Raw genomic sequence first — 26,473 nt, forward strand, 5'->3', positions numbered from 1 at the left:
ATAGAAATTATCATGAATTAATATTTCTATTGATTTGTTTTGTTCTCCCCTTTATGGACAAGTGACAAACATAAATGCCATAAAGTTATATTAAAATGAACACAAACAGGCATACATTTTATTTCCCTGAGAATATTTTAACTGGGAGGCTTCTGCTACATTTTGGTAGACAAAACCTCTATACAAAACTGAAGACTAGAGTCTATCCAAAAAATTAAGTCTAGAAAAAAAAATCTTCCGTGTGTTTTGTGTATATGTATGTACATGTAAATATTGCTGGTACAGTTTAACAGGAGGGCAGAATTCAATAATTTGACTATAGAGACATAAATATACTTCAACTTCCATTTTCATAATCTCATAAATTTCTGTTAATCTGAGACCTTATTCCACCATGGTACTTTTTGGCTCCTTACTGTCCTCAAAATTGTCCATTTTCCACTAAGGAAAGTAGTCTTAATGGCTACACAATCTAAAGATCAAGATTATTAGATTTCTAATAGAATTCTTTAAAAGATACAGAGGAGAGGTGAACAGTGTGCAAATCTTTGAGTTGTAAACTGGAGGATCTTGTTTCATGCCTAAAATCCTCTGGCCTTTTGCAAGAGAATTTTTGTGACAAAACTATCTTAGAAAAAAAAAAACAGAATTAAGAAAACTCAGGGGACATAATCAGCTAGATAATCACTCTACAAGCTTTGTTTAAAAACAAAAAAGAGGTTTCATATTCTCCATCTCTTTTCTGCCAATTTAATCAAATAACGAAGACATGTACCATTAAAAAAAAAACAAAACACCAGCATGTTAGTGTCTGCGTTGATGTAGCATTTTGTCTCGTAAATGTTCTTCCAAACACTGAATTGCAAAAGGATCAACATCAGTATCAAACTTGTTGGCAAAGAAATGATGTTTCCGTAACATCCAACTCAAGTCTCCGACTCCAAAGACACATACAGAACGGACGTGAACTCCATTGCAAGGAGGGTAAGGAGCACCCTTGGATACATCGCCCTCAAAGTAGTGCCACTTCACAAACCGGGCAACTGCATTCATATCGGAAACATCATATTTGCCACTGGCGGAGACAGCACCAGGAACCTCAGGGATTCGCTGAATTGTTGCCCATAAGTATTCATCAGGACTGTATGTGTCTTTAGCCCATTCTATAAAAGCAAGAATTTTGCTATTCTCTAATATATATTCCACAAACCTCCTACTAACAACAAAATAGGCACTTCCAGAGAAAATGGGTGTGTTGAGAGGTGGGTGCTGTTTGTCTATCCCTGTGTTTTTTATCTTGCCATCAATTACTTCGTGATGTTTCTTCCACCTCACCTCTTTGTTTGAAGGCATTTTTTCCGTTTCTAAGCTATTTTCACCGTTGAGGGCTTTCAATTTCTCCACTATTTCTTGATTGGTCTTGATTGGGAAATCCATACCGCAGAGATTGATTAAGTACTTCCAGCTCACATTCCTCCTATAGAGATCCTTCATGCAGTTGAGGTCAGCTTGTACCCGGCTCCATGATGCATACACTACACTTTCCAATTGGCTGGCAATGAAGACATTATGAAAACATGATGCAATCCCCTTTACAGCTGCCAAGAAAGACTCTGGGGACTTTTTGTCAACATGAATGCAGTAATAGTTCTGAGGAGCATATATGGTTCTCAGAAGTCTCTCAAGCATATTAATTTTATGATAAGCCACTATTGAATATGCAATGGGAAATTCTGCTTCTTCTTGGCTAAGAGGTTCCATAATATATTTCCGCTTCTTAATAAAGGAGGCGCAATCAATTGTCATGTTGATATAGTCGTTTGGAGTTATTTTTGGGGTTCTCCTAAAGGAGACTGTTAACAGCTCAAGCTTTACCTTTTGAATTTCCGCTGTGTCACCTTCCAGTATCTTGGAACAGTTTACTGCATTAGGATATTCATCAGTCAGTTCCAAATGCTCATCATCTTGATAGGTTGGTTTCTGATGAACTATAATATAAGACCAGATTCCAACTGTACAAACTAACACCCAAAGAGGCTTAAACCGCAGGATAGTACAGTGACGAAGTTTCCTCGTTAGCATTTCAGACAACTTTTGGAACCTTTCAGATATTTAAGGGACTTTTTCTGTACACATGATTAAGTTCCAGCCGTGTGTAGTTCTGTTAGCATTTCTCATTGATAGATTCCTATAAATGAAAAGGAAGATAAAGTCAGGGAGAACCAGCTCTTTTCTCTATAATCTGCTGTAAATCTGCAGATCCACCTATCTTTATCTTGTTATTCAGCTGAATGAGGACATAGAAATAGTAATAGCGCTTAGACTTATATACTGTTCTATAGAGCACTCACTGAGCAATTTACAATGTCAGTGTATTGTCCCCAACAATCTGGGTCCTTGTTTTACCAATCTTGGAAGGATGGAAGCTGAGTCAACCTTGAGTCTGTTAGGATCGAACTCCACGCTGTGGGCAGAGTTAGCCTGCAATACTGCATTCTAACCACTGTGCCACCAGGGCACTTTTAAATATGTGTTATGAAAGACATCTTTCATAACACACACTTGACAGCCTAATGCTGGATCATTAACATTTAACCACAGTTATGGTATGTACACTGACAGATGCACATAAATTCAAACCTAGATATAAGCTTGTTATTCATAACTTTGCTTTACATTTCTGCATACTTGTTTTCCCCTTTAAGAGGGAAAAAAAGAGAAAGTGGTAAGCAAAAAAAACTGAAGATAGAATAGACAAACATATCTAAAATCAAAATACAATTCAGCATACTTCTCCATACCTTTCTAAGCCTGCAAACCATCCTTGCTTCCATCGTATCTATACAATTTCATGCATTTCTTTTTTTTCTTTAAACTCTTTTTGAGGACCATCAACTCCTTCCAATTACATCCATGGACCATCTCTTTTGTGAGATTCCCTAGCTACCTGCAGATTTCAGGAGCAATTCAAGATACTGGTTGTCCCCTACAAAGTTCTTCACAACCAGGATATTTGAAGAAGCATCTATCTTCTTGTTCACCCAGTAAGATCAGAAGAGTCGATATGCTGCAGGTTCTGCCTATTAAACAGCCATCTGAATGGAGCCAAGAAGTAGGTCTCCTAGCCACTGTGCATCATATTCTATTTATATGATGGAATCCTCTCCATCATATAAATAGAATAAATGAATAAACATTTCATTTTCTTGGCTTTCCCCTACCTTTTATTTCATATATTGATTTTATTATCCAGGCTTCATTCATTCTCTCTATATCAACGAACCATCCTAGTGTATTTATTTCACTCATATCTGTGCCGGTCTATAACAGTATAAAGATTTGATTGATAAATCACTCATATTAGTATTCAATACACAATTCAGCATCCATTCATTATTGCTTTACCATATACTCCTCCTAAGTACATCATACCTACTACATGCAACTTTATTTTGACATTTCTTCTAACATGCATGTCTTATTTCCATAGAAGAAAGTGGGCAGTGAGGCAGTTAATACACAGCCATTTCTAATTCTTTCCTTTCTCATTACAGAGAAATGTGTTTCTATTATCACATTTGCAAGTCTTATAGTTTATCTATCCATTTCCAATCTTCCCTCAAATTTTACTCTAACTATACTAGATCGGACTAACTTAAGAGGTCCATGGATATAACATAATTGGGGTTGATTTACTTTGTGCATTTAAAGCAATATTAGAATTAAAATAAGTTTCTAAAAAAGTTTTGGAAAACAACAACAACATTGGCTATGTGGGATGGGAATCCTGACATATCTGAAGGGCACCAAATTGAGCATGCCTGTATTAATTCTTTACATTAACTCTTCTTTAAAAGTTGTTTTATTTAACCAATATTCAGGAAAAGACAGCATGGCAAACATTTTATGCAAGAAATTTGGAGATATGTGAAAACTCTACCTAAATAGATTTCTATTCCCCCCCCCTCTATCTATCTATCTATCTATCTATCTATCTATCTATCTATCTATCTATCTATCTATCTATCTATCTATCTATCTATCTATCTGTATATATATGGTCAAAAATAGTCTACCAGTCTTTGGCAGCAAGAAAAAGACCCACCTCGAGCAAAAAGCCTAATGTGATAATAACTCAAAAATAATGTAAAATAGCAATAGCACTTAGACTTAAATACTGCTTCGTAGTGCTTTATAGCACTCTCTAACCTGTTTACAGAGTCAGCATATTGCCCCCAACAATCTGGGTCCTCCTTTTACCAACCTTGGAAGGATAGAAAGCTGAGTCAACCTTGAGCCAGTGAGAATTGAACTGCTGGCAGTCAGCAGAGTTAGCCTGCAATACTGCATTCTAACTACTGCGCCACCACAGCTCCTAAAAGTCTCAATTCTGTTTCCATCCAAACATTATAAAATTATTAATTGGCCCCATATTACCTTAAAGTTCTGAAAAAGGCATTAAAATAGTATATGCTTAATCAGTATGTCCTATCTTAAACAGAATAGCTACAGGGGAATATTGGATAGGATCAGAAAGGCATTGTGTTGAGAATGGGGATTTATTTTTTTCTCCCTGTATTATAATAAAACTATTGTTAAACCAAAATAGCAATTCCTTCCTGGAATCAGTTACACAAGACGTTTTTGTGGGAATAGGAGATTCTGTGTGTGTGGAATTGTGAAACTACATTTTAACACTCCACTCGGCTTTTAACTTATTCAAACAGAGCACTTTTTTCTCCTATAACTTAGATAAACATGGTGGATTCTTAAGCCTGGGTGCAGGAGATTTTTTTTTTCAGCATGCAGATTTTCACAAAGGCTCCCTTTTACACTAGGTTTGCAAATTATATTTTTATGTGTCAAGTAAAAAGCTTACACAGTATAAGCCACAGTAGCATCCTTCACACATAATGGCTAAGCAACCCAAACCAACTCTCATAACACTATTAGTCATGTACAAAGATATCAAGATGGAAATACCAAGACTGAAGAGAAACTTATTTGTAAAATCTACCGTCTTCTATTAGAGGAAAATAATGACCAATCCACTTTCCGGTACTGATGAAAAAACTAAGGAAAGAAGAAAGAGACCCAGCAGATCTTAAAACTGGTAACTGCCCTCTCTGGAAATTCCTGCAGAATTGGCATAAAGCTATGAAAAAAATATATGAAATAAAGTTAGGCACTCAGTTTCATGCCTTTAAATATTAGAATACTAGAAAATATTAGAAAACTATGTTACTGCCAATCAGCTTTATTGAATATATTTATGTAAAATACAGAGGAAATTATTTGATAAACTACTGGTCCTAACAACATCTACTTGCATTTGTAATGAAGTCCACAGCACTATTCCAATAAACGGGTTGGACAAAAGCAGATCAGCTAAAAATATTACATCATTTTCCCTTAACTTGGGTGTGTTGTTGCCCATGAATTCTGGGGAATATATTGCTACCGGATGAGCACCAAGTTGGGAGAAGCTGCAGATGATAAGCAGCTAGCTTAACTGCTGTGTCTCATGAAGAGAGAGATATGAAATATAAGAATGGCATTCCTCAGATGTGAAACAGAGTTTTTAAATTAATTACTCTGCAAGGACAATAGACTGACAACATCCGGTTACATAAAGCAGGACTACTAATGCCAAAATTAATCATAATCACAGGAATATCCTGTAACGCTATACTGAACTTGTAGATATCAAACGAAATTCAGGAAACGAAACCCACAGAGTGCCATCTTTTGGAAGGTGGTTTTAAATAGAATGGTGCTCAAAACATCTCTTACATATTAACAATCCCTAAATAGCATCATCCCCCTATTATAAACCAGTAGTGTTCTTCTATAAAGGCTCATAACCATAACCTTGGTTAAGAACTACCAAAACCAGAGTGCTCATCAGTGCCGAAATTCCACTCTTCGTATAATTTCTAAAGTGGTATCAATGCCTCCACAGTATTCAGTGGTAATGACTCTAGGACAGGGGTCTGCAACCTTAAACACCCAAAGAGCCACTTGGACCTGTTTCCCAGAGAAAACACTGGGAGCCACAAAACTTGTGTGCGCACGTAAGAAGTGGGGACCTCGATTGAAGAGTTTAATTAAAAAGAAACAGAGGCTGCTGTGCATGAGTTCTTTCTTTCTCTCTCTCTTTACTCTCCCTCTCGCTCTCTTTTTTTCTCTTTCCTCTCCTTGTTTCTCTCTCTTTCCTCCCGTTTCTCTTTCTTCTCCGTCTTTCCCTTTCCTCCCTTTCTTTCTCTTTCTCTCTCTCTTTCCCCTCCTTCTCTTTCCTCCCCCTCTCCCTCTCTTTTTCTCTCTCCCTCTTTCTCCCTCTCCCTCTTTTCTCTCTCCCTTTCTTTCTCTCCCTCTCCCCCTCTTTTTCTTTTTTTCTCTCTCCCTCTCCCTCTTTCTCTCTCCCTCTCTCTCTCTTTCCTCTCCCTCTCCCTCCCTCTCTCTTTCCTCTCCCTCTCTCCCTGTCTCTTTCTCCCTCCCTCTCTCTTTCTCTCTCTACCTCTTTCTCTCTCTTTCCTCTCCGGAGCCGCAGGTTGCCGACTCGTGCTATAGGAAGAAAGCCTAAACATACAAGTACTCCTCAACTTATAATCATTCATTTAGTGACCATTCAAAGTCACAACTCTGAAAAGTGATTTATGACCATTTTTCATACTTATGACTATCGCAGTATCCCCATGGTCATGTGATCAAAATTCCGCCTCTTAGCATCTGTCTCATGTTTATGACAGTCATGGTGCCCCGGATCATGCGATCACCCTTGGCAACCTTCTAATAAGCAAAGACAATGCGGAAGCCATAATCACTTACCAACAGTGTTACTAACTTAACAGCTGTAATAATTCACTTAACATCTGCGGCAAGAAAAGTCATAAAATGGGGCATTTAACAACTGTCTTGCCGAACAATAGAAATTTCAGGCTCAGTTATGGTCATCAGTCAAGAACTACCTGTATACAGTGCTGAAGGTATTGGCTGCCACACCTGTGGAACTCTGAATTACCTTTGTCTTGTCTCATGTAAAAGCTAATGCAACTTTTCTCCTGAAGAGGTTCATGGGGATGCAACATTTCAGCAAGGAAACTTCATTAATCAAACCACTTTGGCAGGTAGTAAGCATTATCCAAATTAATAATACCTGTATGAAATGTTTAATGAACTTTCCTAGGACTTGTAACAAACTAGAGCAATACCATCTGGAAATTCAGTAACTAACAAATAACCCAGCAGAACAGTGTTTCCCAAACTTGACAATTTTAAGGCATGAGGACTTCAACTCCCAGAATTCCACAGCCAGCAACGCTGGCTGTGGAATTCTGGGAGTTGAAGTCCACATGCCTTAAAATTCTCAAGTTTGGGAAACACTGCAGTAGAAGAACAATAGAGCTATTTTTGATTCTATTCACAATTCTGTCCATTCCAAGACATACAGTCTACCCAGATATTCAGTATATATAACTGTGGTCAGATACTCTCATTTACGTATATATGAATTTCACTTTACCGTCCTATTGACAGAAGAGCCAACTTTTGTGTGCTAATTTTTGAGGTAGTACTTTTCTCATTCTTTTTTCCTCCAAGAATGGTTGAAGAGAAAAGAGTTACTGCCATAGGGCAGAGATCCCCAACCGGTTCCGTGGGGAGAGGTTTTTCCTCGGACTGGAGGGGGCGTGGTTTTGTGTGCTGCCTGTATCTCGTGGATGTGGCTTTGCTTGTTTGTGTGGACCAGTTGCTGGCATGCCGTGGTACGGTAGTGGTCCATGGACTGGGGATTGGAGACCCCTGCCATAGGGTATAAAACTAGAACAATAATCTATTAGGAGCTTTTCCTTTTTTAAAAAAAAATATACTTAAAATTTATCCTGAATTTGTAATAGTGGGATAAATGGAGTTCACCTGTATATAAATCATTTTATTATTTTAGGGGGGGGGATCCTTTGACTTTGAAAATAGATAATTTTATTAGGTAGCACATTCCTTGTTCTCCATTGAAAAGAACCTCTGCAAGCTATCTTGCTACGGTTCCCCTCGAAATATACTCAGATATGTCAGACAAAGAACTTACCCTGGGAAAAGTGCTCTAGAGAATTCCTGCAAACAAGCCTGTGTGTACGTGAGACAAGACACTGCACAGATTGGATGGCTTTGTGAACACTGCTATGCATTCATTCCAGGATCAATCTGGAGGACAGATCTTCTCATAAAAAAGTGGAAAACAATACAGGGAACTTCTTCAAAAGGTAGCGTTTCAAAGGCATGCTTATTCATCCTAAAAGCCTTGGGGTGGGGGAACCATAATCACAATCATAAATTGTGTACCTAAGTCACAGATCCCCCCTTTGAGACCTTTTTCCATGATGGCAGCTTTCAAAGCTCTCTTCCCTCTGGGAGCAATCCATTCTTGAGCAGGATTATTCTGTGCCCTTCATTCTCGCCTGTGGAGTTTATCTGACACTCTCACAAAAATCCCATTGAAGCACATGGCAGATGCTCAGCTGGAATGAGATAACAATCAACACTTCCACTGACACCACCTTATTAAGGAAAGTTAGCTCACTTTGGCCATCCATCCTGCAATGGCAGAATAATTACTTCTTATAAGCTGAAAAAGAGAAGAAAATTTTAGCAGAAACAAGTCTGCCAAAATCTACAGGAAAGAAAGACAGAACACCAAAACAAGAAACAAAGAAGGCAGTTGTGTTGTAGCACAACACTATCTATTGTTCACAGCAAGCTTGAAACCTGTTACCTATAGCCTTATTTAGGAGACCTGTTTGGAATAGCACAGAGTCCAAATGGGTAACTCATATATCTTCTTTTAAAAAAAACACACACCTACCCCTCCTCTTCCCGTTACACAACTATTCTTTTCACAACAACTTAGAAAAAGAGACATAGTGCCAGGAAAACACTAAACTGCTTACCTGCTTATACATCTTTAGGAGTTCACAGACAAGCATTTAGATAAGCATGGCTTAGGGTTTAGTAGCTTGGAAAGATGCCAGTTTCTGAGATCTGGAAGAAATTCAGCAAAAAATGGATCCTTCTTAGATTTCTCAAACTATTTTTGAATGTATGTCATGCTCCAAGTGCGCTGTATCTTTCAAGAGCATGTCTATGGGAGACAAAGTAATTGTGCAATGATAGTGATTCTTATAATTCTTATAATTCACAGGTTTATCAAGATCCCCCGCCTAAATGGTCAGCATCTGATGCCCCCTAGTGCAATTCTCTCAATATTAGCATCACTTCTTAATGATTGTAAAGGGATCCATGCTTTTGACACACATACCTTTCCATATGACTCAAGTTAATAAAAATAAGTGGGGATATTTTAAAGAGATAATCACTGCAAGCATCTTTTAGCAGAGATACAACAATTAGTTTGGTTTAAAAAAGGAATGACATTGTACGTATCCTTGACTTCTTGTTCATTCACTATGTTGTGTCCAACTCTTTGCAACCCCATAGACCTTAGCACGCCAGCCCCCCCCCCCCATCCTATACTGTCTCTCTGAGTAATACTTCCAGCATCCTTGACTGGTAAGTTGGAATAAAAACTCCTTCAAAATGTTTGAAAGTTGTCCAGTATCATAATGGTCCAAATACAGCAAATTATCTCAACCAAATCTGAAAAGACCCCAAAATATTATGGGGAGGGGGTTAATTACTTTGTATAAAGTGACAAGTAGATAGATTTATCTGTTAACTTTGAAGTCTAGTCTACATGTAACATACCCTTGACTTACATGGTCAGCGGTAAGAATTAGGCACAAAAACCAAAGCGCAATACATTATTTTAACAATGTCTGAAAAAATATGCTCAAGTTTTCAAGTTACATATTCCCATAACACCAAACAGAGAGGCAGTTACTTCTGAAGAAGTTACAGAGGAAACCTATTTTAAATAGAGAGCTTAGTCACCATTCTTGAGAAACTCAATTTGTACATATATATACATCCTGCTTTAATCAGTATAATAGCATTTGAGCCCAAATCACTAGATACAGAACTGCAACCTGTGTAGTAGCTACTTGTAGTGAGAGACTTAGTACATGTATAACAGTATTTGATCTGTTTCATAGACAGATTAAGAAAGCATCTGTTGAAAGCCAGAGCATTTCCACTATAACACAATAGAATCACTGAGCAGAAGCAACTCAACGACTTAAACCAAAGTCATTGAGAAATATTATCTACCAGATGGAGTTAAATTATTTGGTCACTTATTGATGCTAAAATTTAGCAGCTAACCCAACTTTTAAGGACTTAGGCATCACTGAAAGAGAGCAGTAATCACCCTTCTACCCATTCTGTTTTAATGAATTAATATATTCCACTGAACATTCATTGGGCTTAAGTGCAAGTACCTGTTAATATGAATAATTCGTTCATGTGCCTTAGGAATAAATGTGATTTTCAAAGGCAGGGACTAAACATTTGCAAATCCCTAGATGGCTGCTGTGGAATCCACGGGTGTGTGTGTGTGTGTGTGTATTTCTATGTAAATGACTTCAAAAATCTGATGAGACTTCGGATGCCAATGCTTAAAATAAAAGATGGGGGGGGGATCTGCATACCACATGAAATTGCTTGTCCTCTGAAACAAAATTAGTTGGAAAAACATTAACCTCTTGGGGTCATAAATTGCTTGCCCTCTCAAAAAACATTAACTGGCAAAACATTAACCTCTTAGGCTCCAAAAGAGGATAATGTTTAGCCACTGCTGTTAACATCATTGCAGTTAGGAGTAGAAGAAAAGCTGTTATAATATATGATGTATAAAAAACAAACTTAATAAGATGTATTCAAAGAACATGTCTCTGAACTTTGCTGAAGCTTTTTCCTTAATCTCCACTGCTAACTTCTAAATTGTCAGCCTGTATATATGGAAGACAGAATCAAGTCCTAGGTAGATGATTTTATCCCAAATACCATCTCATTTGCATCACAGAACACAGAATAACAGAGTTGGAAGGGATCAGGTCATCTAGTCCAATCCACTGCGCAAGCAAGACAGTTCATACCATTTCAGACAAATGGCTGTCCAATCTTTTCTTGAAAGCCTCCAGTGATGCAACACCCACAACCTCTGAAGGCAAGCCATTCCACTAGTTGATTCTTCTCACTGTTAGAAAATTTCTCCTTAGTACTTGGTTGCTTCTCTCCTTGATTAGTTTCTAGCCATTCTTGTCTTGCCTTCTAGTGCTTTGGAAAATTGGCTGACCCCTCTCTTCTTTGTGGCAGTCCCTCAATTATTGGAATATTGCTATCAAATATCACACACACACACACACACACACACACACACACACACACACACACATTCATACATATACATATACACCATGTTTCCCCGAAAATAAGACCAGGTCTTATATTAATTTTTGCTTCAAAATTCGCATTAGGGCTTATTTTCCAGTTAAGGCTTATATTTGAGGAAATACTGTACTAAATGCGTCCGTCTGGCTGACAATCTTAACTAGGGCCTATTTTTGGGGTGGGGCTTATATTACGAGCATCCTGAAAAATCATTCTAGGACTTATTTTCCAGTTGGGGAAACATGGTATATATGTGTTATGATCAATGCCATCTTTTAAAAGTTTTTTTTTCTTTACTCTAGCATTCTTTAAAATAATCCTAGATGGAACTTGAAACTATCATCGCATCTGGTAGCTAATTTAAATGGCTCCATCCATATTTGGCCTTAAAGGTTATTAAACACAGAGCCTACAGCTTCAAAATCAGCTATACACACACATACACACACACCTACCTATCATATATATCATATATTATCTCATTTGCATCAAGAAAGGAAACATATTATGCCATAGTCTTTGCTTTATAAGAAGTATGAAGCATTATACATTATTAGGTATATGATTAGTTCTAGGGAAGAAATCATAAATAGGGAACATCAAAGGAAGAGGAAAATACAAAAATAATAGAAATACAGAAGACAGACAACTAGCCATAGTGATATACCAGGTAGTTGGCCAGTCTCCTGTCAGAAAAGAAATCCAAGGTAAGAAAACCAATTATTTGTAACAAAAGAGACTCTTAATACTTCAGCCACCTGTAAACTTTTATTACTAATTTTAAAAAGGATCCATTTGAACAGAAGAGGTTCAAAAAGAGGCACTGGTATACAGCTGCCACTAATTGTGCCAGCGTTTGAACATGAAAGATGATATATTGTTTAACCAAGTGTATTAAAACTTTCCTTTTTACCTTATATACAGAGTTGGATCAAAAGGAGGAGTGCTGACAATTTTGTTTTATTTTTGTAATCAAATAGGAGCTTGGACTCATTAAGGACTAATAGAAACAAAACATGTTACTTTAGAACATTCCTTGACCGCTGGACTTGGAAAACTATTTTAGTAGAAACTCAACCAGTTATACTCTGCTCTTATTTATTGGACAAGTAAGATTCTGGACAAAATGTAGCACTTGTGATTATCATTTACCAATCTAGCATTTGTGGACATAATGTCAAATTAAAGAAGGTGACTTCAGGCGACTTCTAAATCCCCCAGCCTTCTGGGCACCAGGGACTGGTTCCGTGGAAAGAGGTTTTTCCGCAGACCGGAGAGTGCGTGTTTTTGTGTGCTGCCTGCATCTCACGGATGGGGCTTTGCTTGTTTGTGCGGATCGGTTGCTGGCATGCTGGGGATTGGGGACAGTGGTGGAATTCAGCTGGTTGCACCACTTCGGCAGAACCAATAGCTATTTTTTTGTTGCCCAGGCCCAGAACGGACTTCTGGAAGCGGCATCCACACAGAGAACCGGTTGTTCACATATTTGAATCCCACCACTGGTTGGGGACCCCTGTCCTAAATCATCTACTCTGCCTATTCAGTAGCTGCTTTAACTTAAGTATTCTTGCAGGCTGAACAAAGTTGCCTTAAGCTAGAAGTACCCCTCTGGATTTTAAAAGCAAATTAAGTGTACACAGTTGACATATTTATTTATTAAATTTATATGCTGGCCATCTCACTATTAAGTGACTCTGAACCTGAGTTGCATTCTGAGTATATCCCCATAAAATTCCATTATTATCAAATTTGTTTGCCACCTATCTGGTGGTTCAAGGCGATTCTGAGTGGCAAACAAATAACAGCCATCTCACAGTGAGTGCATAGAGAAAGGTTTACAAGCTAGTAAAATAACACAAATGGAAACTAAAGACATAACTTGATTTTTCACACCCAGATTTTAATCCTAAAATTACATTAAGCAAGCTTTTAAAGGATACACCAAGATACATGCTGTAGATGCTGTAGCTATGCAGAGGTCCTTCAACATTGTCCTGCCTGCCAAATATACAGCACAAAGTGCCAGTGATGGAACACTAGTGTGAAGTGACATAACAGCAGGGAATCTACTTGGGGAAATAAAATCGCATGGAACTCACAGTCCTTCCAGACAGATTCTACTCCTGATAACTCTTAGGGGTTTTTTCCCCCCAATTTAATTTAAGGTGACATTTTGATGTTGCTGTTCTCAAACAAGAGGGAATAAAAAAAAAAAGGTGCCACAATAATCCCTTCCTAAAGAGTCAGGCTTTAATTTTATATTTCTGTATGCTACAACACGGTCAAATCTATAAAGCCCTTTTTGGCTCATTGTTCTGATGGTGTTCAGCAGCCTGCTTCCATTTCAGTGTTATGCCTCTCTCTCTCTCTCTCTCTCTTTTTTTTATTATAAATTTTTACAATTTTACAATAAAAACCCTCCCTCATTCTTTCCAGAGCTGAATACAGGGTTAACTAGAACTTAAAAGAAAAAACTTTTAAACTCAAATAAACCTCAAACAAATATGATTACATTCAATAAACAAATTGTTAAGTACTTTAACTCCATTATGTATAAAAAACAGAAAGAGAAAAAGAAAAAAAAAGAAAATACAAAAAAATAATAAAAGGAAAAAAAACAAAAAAACAAAAACAAAACTATTCTACACTTCTAAATAATATCTTAAACTTTAAATATAAATTATTCAAAAGCTAAATGATATTTTCTTATATCATACTTATATTGTATAAAATTTATCCATCTTTTCCACACCAAGAGATACTTCTCTTGCGATTGATCTTTCAAAAAAGCCGAAATTTTTGCCATTTCAGATAAGTAAGAAACTTTAAGAAACCATTCCTGCAAAGTAGGCAAAAATTCCTTCTTCCAATATTGTCCTATTAACAACCTTGCCGCTGTAATTAAGTTTAACATTAAAATAATCTCTTTGTCATCACAATCAGAAACAATACCCAACAAAAACAATTGTGGGGTAAATTTTATCCTTCTTTTGAAAATTCTTTGAATATTCTACCATATCTTGATCCAAAAGGCTTTTATGCTTTTACATGACCACCAGATATGATAATACGTTGCATCCAAGCAACCACATCTCCAACATTTAGGCTGCAAATTTGAATACATACGAGACATTTTTTGTGGATCAAGGTGCCATCTATAAAACATTTTATAGACATTTTCCCGTAAATTTTGCGCTTGTGTAAATTTAACATTCCTCACCCAAATAGTCTCCCATGTATCTAATAAAATTGGTTCATCAAAATTTTGAGCCCATTTAACCATACAATCTTTAACTAATTCTGCTTCTGAATCCAATTCCACTAATACACCATAAATTCTTTTTATGTGGGTTCAGCTTTGATCTCTAATTTGTTTTAGCAAGTTCTCATCCTCTCTAAGCAAACCCACTTTATAATCTATCTTCCACCTTTCCAATAATTGTCTGTACTGAAACCATGAATAATTAATATTTTCTTGTGCTAATTCATCTATGGATTTTAATTGCCAATTTTTACCATCCCACTTAAGTAATTGTGTATAAGAAATTCTATCCATCTTAACTCCTTTCCTTATACCTTCTATTGCATGTCATGGAATAGCCCATAATGGAATTCTTGAATCAATTCTGTAATATTTCTTCCAAACCCAAAGTAAAGAAGTTCTTAAAATATGAGACTTAAAAATCCTGTCAACTTTTTTATTATAAATTAAATAGGCATGCCATCCATATAATAAATCCCACCCCTCCAAAAGGAGTATATCTACATTTGTTAAATTAACCCAATCACTAATTAATGTTAAAACCACAGCATCATAATACAATTTCAAATTCGGTACCTTGAGTCCACCTCTCTCTCGTATATCTTGTATAATTTTAAATTTTACTCTTGTTTTTTTCCCTGCCCAGATAAATTTATTGATACCTTTTTGCCATTCATCTAAGTTTGCTTCTTTCTTTAAAATAGGTATCATTTGAAATAAAAAAAGAAACTTTGGCAAGACATTCGTTTTAATCGCTGCTATTCTCCCCAATAGAGATAATTGCAGCTTTTTCCAATTCTCTAAGTCCTTTTCTATTTTAAACCACAGCCTTTCATAATTATTTTTATACAGTTTTGCATTGGAAGCAGATAAAATAACCCCCAAATATTTTACCTTATTAACAACCTCAAAACCTGTCAATCTAACTAAGATCTCCTTATCCAAGTTGGTCATGTTTTTTGACAATATTTTAGTCTTATTATTATTAATCTTGAAACCTGAAACTTGTCCAAACTGATTTATCAATTGTAACAACTCCATTACAGAATAAGTTGGTTGAGACAAAGTAACAACCAGATCATCTGCGAAGGCCCTTAATTTATAAACATTTTTGTTGATTTCTATTTCTTTTATGTTAGGTGACTCACGAATTTTGATCAGCAAAATTTCCAAGGTTAAAACAAACAGCAAAGGCGACAATGGACAATCCTGTCTAGTCCCCTTTTCAATTGGAAATACCTCTGATAAACCTCCATTAACTATAAGTTGTGCCGTTTGTTTTTGATAGATGGCTCGAAGAGCCTGTAAAATTTTATCTCCAAAATTCATTTCCTCAACCAATCTTAACATAAATTGCCAATTTAACTGATCAAAAGCTTTTTCAGCATCTAAAAATATCAATCCTGCAGAAATCTGGTTGTTCTTATCCAAATATTCTATTAAATTAATAATTTGCCTAACATTATTTTTCATATATCTTCCAGTTATGAAACCAGTTTGATCCATATGTATTAGTTGATTCAACACAGTCATAAGTCTCTTAGCTAAAATTTTCGAAAAAATCTTATAATCTACATTCAAAAGAGATATAGATCTATAATTTTTTGGTAGAGTAAGATCTAGGTCCTCTTTTGGGATCAAGGATATAAAAGCTCTACCCCAAGACAGGGGGGTCTCTAATCCCTGTAATATATTATTAAAAAGTTCCCTTAAAGGTTCTATCATCTCATCTATTAAAGTCTTATAATAAATTGATGTCAAACCATCAGTACCCGGTGCTTTACCTACTTTTAATTGTTTAATTGCTGTAATAATTTCCTCTATAGTAACCAATCCATTAATTTCTTGTTTCTGATCTTCTGTTAACTTAGGAAAATGAGCATCTTGTAAATATTTATCTATATCTAAAGCCTGTACTTTCCTACCCATATATAATTTTGTATAATAATCTAGAAAAGATTTCTTGATCAATTCCTTCTGATATACCAATTTACCATTATGATTTATTTTATCTATAATTCTCGACTTCTGTTTCTTTTGCAATTGATAAGCCAGCCATCTCCCTGGCGTATTAGCATTACAAAATGTATTATGTTTCATATAAAGTAAATTGGTTGCAGTCTGATCCGCCATTAACATATTAAATTGCATTTTAAGCAAATTTATAGATTCTTTAATCTTCTCATCTGTAGGATTCGAAATTAAAACTTTTTCTTTTAATTTAATCTCATCTTTCAACTCCTTACGTTTTTGCACCTGTTTCTGTCTATAAGCCTTATTCATTTGTATCAAAACCCCATGCATATAAGCTTTACTTGCATCCCATACCATTGCCATTGAAGTTCCCTTATGCATATTTAAAACAAAATATTCCTTTAAATACTCTTTAAGTTTCTGAACATTCATCTCTTGTCTAAATAAATTTTCATTCAACCTCTAAGATCTCCTCTCCTCTTTTTCAGTAGCCAGTTCCATCCACACTGGGCTGTGATCTGTCAGTGTCCTTGGAAATATCTTTGCATTCTTTACCCTAAAATATAAGTCCGTTGTAATAAAAAAAAATTCAATTCTTGAAAAAAATTGGTGTCTATCCGAAAAAAAGGTAAAGTCTCTCTCTTCCATATTATGTTCTCGCCAATAATCTCGCAATTCCCAGTCCTCTTTCAAATCAAAAAAGGCCTTAGGTAATTTAGCCTGTTTAAAAGAAGTAGAAAATCCTTTTTTATCTCTATATGTGTCCAAAACTCCATTCCAATCTCCCATTAATATAACAGATCTATAATCCAATAAAGTCAATTTTTGATGTAACAACCTATAAAATTGTTCTTGTTGTTGATTTGGTGCATACAAACCTACTCTAAGTATTTTCTTGCCATACAATCCCACTTCAATCATTACATATCTCCCTTGAGGATCAGAATCTACTAAACAAACTGATAAATTTTGCTTGACATAGATAACTACACCCCCTTTTTTCCCAACAGCAAAAGATACAAAATGAGATCCCAATCGGGCATTAGCTAAATATTTTTGATCCTCTCTCTTTGAAATCCAGCAATGCTTCCCTAGAGTCAGATCCAGAAGAAGGGCTTTTCCCGAGTGTCCCTCTCTCCCCACATTCCATCTTTAAAACTTTAAAAATATCCCCACTTCGTTTCTATTCCTCATCATATTTATACCATACCTCAGGTTATGTTTAATAAATTCACCAAAGAAATATTTTTATATATATCTGGAAAATAACTAGATCAGGGGTAGGCAACCTTGGCTCTTTTATGACTCGTGGACTTCAAGTCCCAGAATTCCTGAGCCAGCCATGCTGAGCCAGCCAACAGATCTCAATGGAAGGTGATACAATAAAGGAAACTGAATGCTGTGTTAAACATGGTTGGCAGTCATTCAGCAAGCTAAACATAACTTCCCGCTCTGCCTGAAAAGTTTTCAATCAGTGGGTGCTACCTGCTCTAACATATGTCGGTGAAATATGGACACTAACTCCATGATCAATACAAAAGCTACGAGTGGCGCAAAGAGCCATGGAAAGATACACATGGAAAGATACACACTTGGCATCACAAGACAAGACAGAAAGACCCACACATGGATTAGAGAACAAACAAAAGTATACAATAGCATCAAGAGAGTAAAAGAATTGAAATGGGCTGGTCACATAGCAAGAAGAACTGATGGCAGATGGACCAGGCAGTGATAGAATGGACCCCACTTGATTAAAAAATATCCACAAAAGAGAGTCAAAACAAGACGGGTCGACCACATCAGCAAGTATTGCAGGTCCAATTGGCAAAAGAAACCTCAGGACCATATTGGTTGGAAACATGTGGAAGAGGCCTTCTTCCTGCAGTGGATAGACAACGGCTAAAGTGATGATGATGATGATGACGACTCAACACCAGCATTCCTTTCCACTCAAGGCAGGAAGACTCACACTCACTGAGGTCACTGCTGGATCCCTGCTGCTGTCTCAAGCACAGGAACCAGCACTGCAACTTGTTTTCTCCCTCTGCTGGTGCTCTCAGCACCACGGCTTTGCCAGTCAAATGTGAGCGTGCCCACAATATGTACATGCCTGCTGCCATTCCATTAAGTTTTTTTGGAACAAGACCTTCCCAGACATCCTACTAGTCTTGACCCAAAGCAAGATTGCCTGGCCTGTTCCCCTAATTATCTGGAACCAATTATGCCATGTCTAGTTAGCGCCAACTTGACAGACCAACACTTTTATTGTTCTTATTGCTTATCATCCGGTTACCAACTTCGACAAGTTTCAAAGTTCAACATATCACTTTAAACTAGGAGGCCCATTGTAGATCAGTGTTGCAGTCATGTGACGGGCTGGGGTGCAGGGGGGGGGAATAGAAAGATGAGCTTCTTGAGTGGTGGCTGCCACCACTGCCTTACAAAGGATATAGTAGTCTAAAAATGACACTCTGAAACCTGCCAGAATTGATAATCAGATTACTCACAGCAGGAAGTTTGCACCACTGCTTTATGAACTTAACTCCCACATCTATAGAAACTCCAGATGAGCGTCCCACCGTAATACTTTGCATTTTGTTTCTGGCCTTGCTGCAACTGGCTCCTTCACAAACAATTATCCTCAATAATCCAAAGCACTCTTTTGTGCATCTAAAAAGTCCACCTTGCATCCCTGGATTGCATTTGTCAGCCTTTAAGGTGCCAGGGGACTTCTTTTGGATTTAAACAGAAGAGCAGCTACCCTCTTCAACCGACTCGGTTGAAACCTCGCTTCCTCCCAGTTCGAAAAACTCCATTCTGCGTCCCTGCCACATGATTCTGCCGAAAGTTACGTTAAGACTGTGTTTTTTCCACGCGGCTATACTTCTCCATATTCGAGGTGGAAACGCCCAGCCGCCGTCACTTTCCGAGCCAAGGCCTCGCTCTTTGGAAAGAGGCACCTGTCCCCAAGGTTGATAAATGGCGCTCCTCCTCCCTCCAAGCCCAAGGACGGAGAGGGAACGCGAGATGGAGACAAACTTCACAGCAACTTGGGGAGTTGCTGCGCGCCGCCAATTTTTTTTTTTTTTTTTCTTTTCCAGGAAAATTCGGGCAGGAAAATGGACTTGGAGGGAAGCTTGTATTAAGCAGACGTAAAACGTATTCGCTATACAGTTTCTCCTCTTGTTAATCAAACATTTCCAAAAGTGGTCATTAATACATCCCGTCGGTATTTTCCATCACCCCCCCCCACACACACACGTAAATCGGTTGTAGATACTAGGCATAAAGAGAAGGTAAATTGGGGAGAATTTCCTCCGAGTTACAGAGATTCTCCTAAATCGGGAACTTTTCAGTATCAGAAGAAAAAAAAAACGCAAGTCTCGTGGGCTCCTTTGATCGAAGTTAACTCATTGCACTTGGCCCCGGGCAAAGTTCCTCCACGCTTCCTCGGCGCGCTTTCAGGATTACCACTTAACAGCCCGGCGGCTGAGAGGGATCGGGAGCCCGCTTCTTAAAGGAGTCCTCGAGAGGAAAGAGAAACCCCGCGCCTGCCCCAGAAAAACCTGGGAGGGAACGAGGGAAAACAGACGCGCATCCCACTGGGAAGAGGAAAAAGAAAGCGCCCGCCCTACCTGCCAGTGGATCGCGGAGAAGCGCCGACCGTCGAACTGCACGAGAGGAAAATCCAAAAGAGGCGGGGACCTCATCGGGCGTCCCGCCCCCTGCGCAACCCCGCTCTCCTAGCCCCTCCCCGGCGCTCGCTTCTCTTCGTCTACCAGCCGGGACAGTCGCTATTCCATCTTCGTGTAAGAGCCGGGAGTTTCCTGCTCTGTTCCCGTTTTTTTTTTTTACTGGGGTAGAGGTCACCTGAAAGAGGGGGGGGGGGGCGCGGCGCTACTCCACTTCTTTTTAACTGCAGGCCCCTCACCTCCCCCCCCCTTCACCTCCCGCGCAGGTTTTGTGCTCATCTGAGTCATGCCGCCTTATCTATTCGGAATTTGTGGGGAATGAAGGTTGAGGTTTTACAGGAATACATGAGGGAGGGGACAGGGCAAAGCAGATCACGTTATGATCTTTCCATTCCCCACCATCCAGTCAGAGCCGAAGAAGCTTCTTGAATGTGAAGCGAAACATCTTCAAAGAAAAACAGGAAATTCCAGTTGCCTTGTGAAAAAGCGTCTTTGGGAGAGCAGACTAACCTACATTTGGTTTCCAGGCTAATGTTCTTTCTTTTCCATATTCAGCTTATGTTCATCATTCCTGTATGACCAAGTGCAATCCAGTGTTTTATTTCTGTGCTGCATTCACCTCTTTGAGCTATCTGTGATCCTAGGATAGTGAATTTTTCCACACATTCTGTCTCTTCCCTGCAATTATTATTTTGATGTTTCCCTTCTTTGCAGTGATCATGAGCTTGGTCTTTTTGATCTTCAGAAAGAGACCAAAATTCTTATTTCCTTCTTTGATTTCCTTGCTCAGATGTTCCTGGCCTTTTATTTCTGAGAGAAGAGTTGTATCATCAGCATATTGCAGATCGTAGATGTTTTAATCAACCATCCTATTCTCCTAGGTCCTAGGAGATAGAGGAATGTTTTTGACTTGTTTGCATTTACTCTGGATATAGTCTGGGGCAGATGAAGCCCTTTGTCTATAGAGATTGTATCTAAGTCAAATGAGTTGAATGGAGGAAGGGAAGCAAAGATCAGGGTCAACCTTCTGTAGACCTGAGAAATTTTACTAGTAATGACCAAGGCTATCAAGCTGAGTTTATGAACGTTGCTTGTTCAGGACAACTGCCCAAATAATGAAGCATTACGTGATCTTATATATGTAAGTCTACTGGTCTTTGGGAAGAAGGATTTGGTGCCATCTATTTCAAAAAGCCACTAGACATGGTTGTAGGGCAAAAGGAAACAAAACCCTGCTAGATTGTTTAAACTGGGAAAAAGATATATCACTGATTAGATCTCAGATGACTTCATTTAGTTTTTCTCTGATCACTCCATTTTGCTGGCTGAACTTCCTGTTGGCATTACTGCTGGAAGAAATGGACTTAATGCAGAGCTGAGGGAAGATCTCAACGTCAATGTGGCCAGTTTCTTTCTAAGATTATTCACCTATTGATTTCTAAACCAAGCCGTAAAGAATGCCAGATCATTAGTAAGTGATGTGAATCAGTCATTTCCCCAGTGCTTTGTTATGCTTTCAGGAAATGTCAAAAATAACCAGCTTAATTTCACAGTATAGCTGTATTTGGGGAGAAAATGAACATGCAAGAATGTCTTGCTTATTGCTTTTCACTTCAATAAAAGTAGACTGGGTCAAATCACCTGGTTTGGGCCTAGGGTCTTTTGTAAGTGTCTTGAATGTATTTCATTAAAGTAGTCAACGTATCTATATATTTATGAACAAGTAGTCAACTTATGACTGTAATGGAGCCTGCCCATTATGGTTGTAAGTCGTGACAGTTGTAAAACTGGTTATTCATGTGACCAATCTGATTTTATGATTTTTGCGCTGGTCATTAAACAAATAACATGGTCTTCAAACAAGCCATTGTTGTTGTTGTTTTGCTCTAGGCACGGTTTTTCCAAAAAGTAGAAGTAAATCCTGATTTTCGGCAGACTGTCATGAAATGTGATGATGTGACCATGGTATACTGCAAATAGCCGTAAATACAGCCAATTGCTGAGCACCTGAAGTTTGATCACATGACTGTGGGGGGATGACCAGCAGGACTTCGAATCCTGGTTGTAAGTACCCCCCCCCCCAATCCATTGTAACTTCAAATGGTCTCAAAGCAATTGGTTGTAAGTCAAGACTCCTTGTATGTATGTGCGTGTGTATGTGTGTGTATATACATACACATACACATACATACACACACACACACACACACACACATATATATGCAGGTCTTGGTGCATACCTATACCTATACCCATAAAAATCTACGAAAATCTATATATATATGCATACGTACTCTAAATATGTACAGTACATAAATACAACAATGTTATTGATGTAGTACTTGTTCTATAGGGGAAAAGCAGAGGTACTGGATTCCAAGTACTGTTCTATAAATTAAGAATAGAAATAATTCATTTAAAAACTAAGGTAAACCTCAAACGTTTCCTTCAATCTCCATGTTGGTGCCATGTAACAGCCATAAATCTCAGCCACTGCTGTCATACAGCATTGAACTAATTAAAATTGGGAAACTTAGAAACGGAAGAAACAAATGTCTCTTCTCAGAACACCACTGGTTTTACATTTAACCTTTTTTCAGTTTAAAGTTCAAACATTGACTGATTGCTTAAACAGAAGCAATTTCTTTAAAGGAGATGTGTCCTAATCCTCCAAACATAAAGTTATTAGAAAGGTTTCTTTTTCTGAAGATCTAAGAAATTTGACTGGTGATGACCAAGTTGGCTTCCAAATTGAGTTCATAAACACTGCAAGTTAATTCAGAAGCAATTTTAGCAATTGATACATTTTTAATGTTAACGGTTGAAGGAATTTCTTTTAATGATGAAAGGTTGCAATCTAATCACCTTTATCTATAATTCCTATTGAAGGCTTACTTAGCTTACTTCTTCTTTTGTTTGACATACAGTACAGGATTTGGTCTGACAACTATGAAAAAAGAAACAGATTTCAATTTCTGACATTTAAGAATTTTGCTAATGAACTTATTATTTTATTTTTTGTTTTCTTTGAAGATGGTTTAAAGTAGAACCAGGCATATTTTCCATGGAATAGCAGTAATATGCCTGTAAATTAAACAAGCTCACTTTGTGTTACCTATTTAAAAAGTAGAAAATATGTTACACATGTTAATATTACAAAGTTCATTAAATTGTGAACAGATGCAGCTGTAAAGTCAGCAATAAGTATTTCCATGTTTTCAAGAAAAAACCTAGGCCAACAAATATGGGAGGCACATTTCAGAAGACTGCAGAATAATAGCAAACAATTAGCAATGTCTATGTCTCTCTGCTACCATCCAGTGGTCATTTGGATTATTGCAGAATTCATGGCCTTCCAAAAAGAGCAATTGAATATTAGCTTTCCCCACAAATGTTTAATTTATGAAACAGATCTTTATCATGTAAAATGTTGATTAAATGTTTTGGTCAATCACATTATTTAAAACATGAGAATAAATACATTTTTGTGTGTGTTTCTGAGACCAAGACAGTTTTTCCCCTCTTGATGTTTCTAGATTGATACTCAGACAAGACTTATCTATGTTTGGAGAAACCTGGCTTTGAATCAGTCTTTGAGACATAAGAAGGAGGAAAGAAAGGCCTCTGCATTAGTTAATAATCTTGTACTTGAACTTTTTATTTTACACATCAAGGTTGCAGTTAGCATTAGAAAAATCTTTCAGTCAAGTATGTGGCAACGATGTTGGGCTTTGACAGGAGACTTATCCCCCCCCCCTCCAAAAAAAACCAGTCAGAGCTCAGGGCTGGTTTGGAGAGTAAGCCAACCAACCAATAACATTACTCTCAGCCTACAATACAACATTATCTGCTTACCAAAGTACATTCACAATCTCAGCTAACATACCTCTAACAGCATGAGCCTCCCTTATGTCAGTGTTTCCCAATCTTAGCCAGTTTAAGATGTATGGTCTTCAATGGCTGGGGTATTTTGGGATTGAAATCCACTCACCTTAAGCTGGCTAAAGTTGGGAAACACTGCCTTATGCATTTATCCATCAATAGATTAGAAAACCTAAGGATTAAAATCATTACATAACTTCCTCTTATTACCCGAATAACATTAAAGCATTTTCTGAACGTGCCAGTTCTCAGCCATACTTTATTTTCATCGTAACCACTTTATTGCTTTCAGCCCCCAAGCTTCAACTCTGTACTAATGCAAAACATTCCATAATTCAAACCTGCTCACATCATCATATCCCTTCGGTAAATCCAAAAATATGGAAGAATTTTTTCCATGGTCTGCTAAAACACAGAAAGCTATGTTCCACATATCTTTTCAATCAGAATCCTGCCAAAGACTTCATCCCAAGAACATTTAGCAAACAAATCCCAGTGGTTTCTGCATTCACTTGTTATTTTTCCCTTGGTATATTTGTAAAAAGAGCAGTAATGGAATTTTTACAATTGTGAGATGCCCCCTTCACTCCAGCTCTCCAGCCACAACCAATTGACAGCAAACGTTCAGACATGGCTGGCCCTGTGCTGGCACTCCTTCACCAGCAATGGATCCTTGGCCCTCCACCTCCTCCCCCCGTCGCACGTGATTCACATGGGATAATTGTACTGAGGCAATTCACCCCAAGGGACAAATAGCCACACCTCACAGCAACCAATCAGGGCTCTGAGGGGTGGGGCTGCAGTTACAAGCAATGGTGCTCTCTCTCTCTCTCTCCTTGCCTCCTCTCCTCTCCCCTCCCCTTTCATTTCTTCCCCCCTTAGAAGGCAGCGAGATCAGGGAGGTGATCCTTTTTTGTCACATGCATAAACACTCAGAGAGCCCCAAGGACCCTATAATTTCTGGAAAACTGGCTCAAAAATAGTTTGGAATTTGTTTTTGTAGGTTATTGAATTACACATACATAGTTGGGGACAAAGACAGCAGAAAAAAAAGTGTGTAATGAATAACACAGAGTATTATCGGGAGCCTTATGGATGTTTTCAGGACTCTTTTCCTTGTGTAACCAGCCAGGAGGAAATCAGTAGCTTCTTGTTTACAGCTGTGGCATCTTTTGCACTTTTGCACTTAACTGTCCTATTCCAGAGGTGCAGATGCAGTCTTAGCATACATTAAACTACTTTCACAGTCACTCCATAAGCAAACCACATGCGGGTCTTTTTTTCTCTCCAATTCTACCATCTATATCACCACATTTTTTATTTTTTTTTTCATCCTTTGCCTTTTTTAAGCTTAATTATACCTTATTCTCTTCGACCACATTTTTGCAACTATTTTTTCCTTCCAAAGTTCTCTTATCCCGATCTCTGCCGTGATCATTCTCTTGTTTGCATTTTTCCAACCTCTTTTTGTTCATCGTTGCACCATGCATGATTTTCATACTTCACAATATAATTCCGACAAGTTTTGGTGCCACTTTAAATCATAGTTCTTTTCCTACAGGTTCAAGAAATTTCCACACCCTCTTTCTTTATGTCCTTTTTCAGTCCATTCTATTTGGAGAGCAATCTGTTTTCTGATCCTTTTTCTTTTTTAAAAAAATTCCTGCACTTGTTCTTTGTTCAGTCTAATTTCTCCCCCTCTTCATTCCTTTTCTTCCATGTTCATTTTATCTCAAGATCCACTCCTGACACTCCTGCCCAGTATTATGTGTCTCACTTTCTCTCCACCCTGGTTTCTTTCATTGACTCTCTAGGCCAGAGGTTTCCAAACTCTCACAGCTCTTAGTGTCTCAGTGATTTTTTTCGTAAGGCAAAAGACTACTGAAAGTACAATTGGCACATGGATATTTAAAATATTCCCCTATGAGTTTGCTTTGTCACCCCAGGTTACTGTAGCACACTGTGGCTTTAAGCCTTTCATTATAAACAATCAAGACAATCATATTTTTAAATTAGTTATTTCATTACACGTAATAATAATAATAAGTGGTGTTGACAGACTCTACTTACCAAAGAAAATAGGTGGGTGTGGAATGTTGCAAGTACATTGGATGATTGAAGAAAAAAAAAAAGAGTCATTGAAAGACTATCTGAAGGACAGTGAAGAAAATGCACTGAAGCTAGTATACCAGCAAGTCTGACTCAGTACTGGGGAGATCAAACTGGCCTTCAAGAAAAAACAAATGAAGAACAAAAAGTAATACACGGCCAGTAAAAAAAATAAATAGGCAAAGCAGATAATAAGAAGATCTGGCAATGG

General features: G+C 37.8%; 1 protein-coding gene across 4 annotated transcripts; it reads right to left on the reverse strand.

The window, feature by feature from the left end:
* Positions 1-633: 633 nt before the first annotated feature.
* Positions 634-26,473, reverse strand: GCNT1 (glucosaminyl (N-acetyl) transferase 1). Of its 4 annotated transcripts, none has more exons than XM_039361304.1 (3): positions 26,224-26,473; positions 8,943-9,033; positions 634-2,188 (listed from the first exon to the last, which is right to left on the reverse strand). In XM_039361304.1, exon 3 carries the CDS (start codon positions 2,080-2,082, stop codon positions 805-807), a length of 1,278 nt encoding a protein of 425 aa, XP_039217238.1. In that variant the 5' UTR covers positions 2,083-2,188; positions 8,943-9,033; positions 26,224-26,473; the 3' UTR covers positions 634-804. The 4 variants fall into 4 exon arrangements, with proteins under 4 accessions (XP_039217238.1, XP_039217229.1, XP_039217248.1 ...); XM_039361295.1 differs by lacking the exon at positions 26,224-26,473 and adding an exon at positions 20,215-20,269; XM_039361314.1 differs by lacking the exons at positions 8,943-9,033; positions 26,224-26,473 and adding an exon at positions 20,215-20,280.

This window comes from Crotalus tigris, unplaced genomic scaffold (genome assembly GCF_016545835.1).
Source record: "Crotalus tigris isolate CLP2741 ecotype Arizona unplaced genomic scaffold, ASM1654583v1 scf7180000017585.4430047, whole genome shotgun sequence".
NCBI classification, from domain to species: Eukaryota; Metazoa; Chordata; class Lepidosauria; order Squamata; family Viperidae; genus Crotalus; species Crotalus tigris.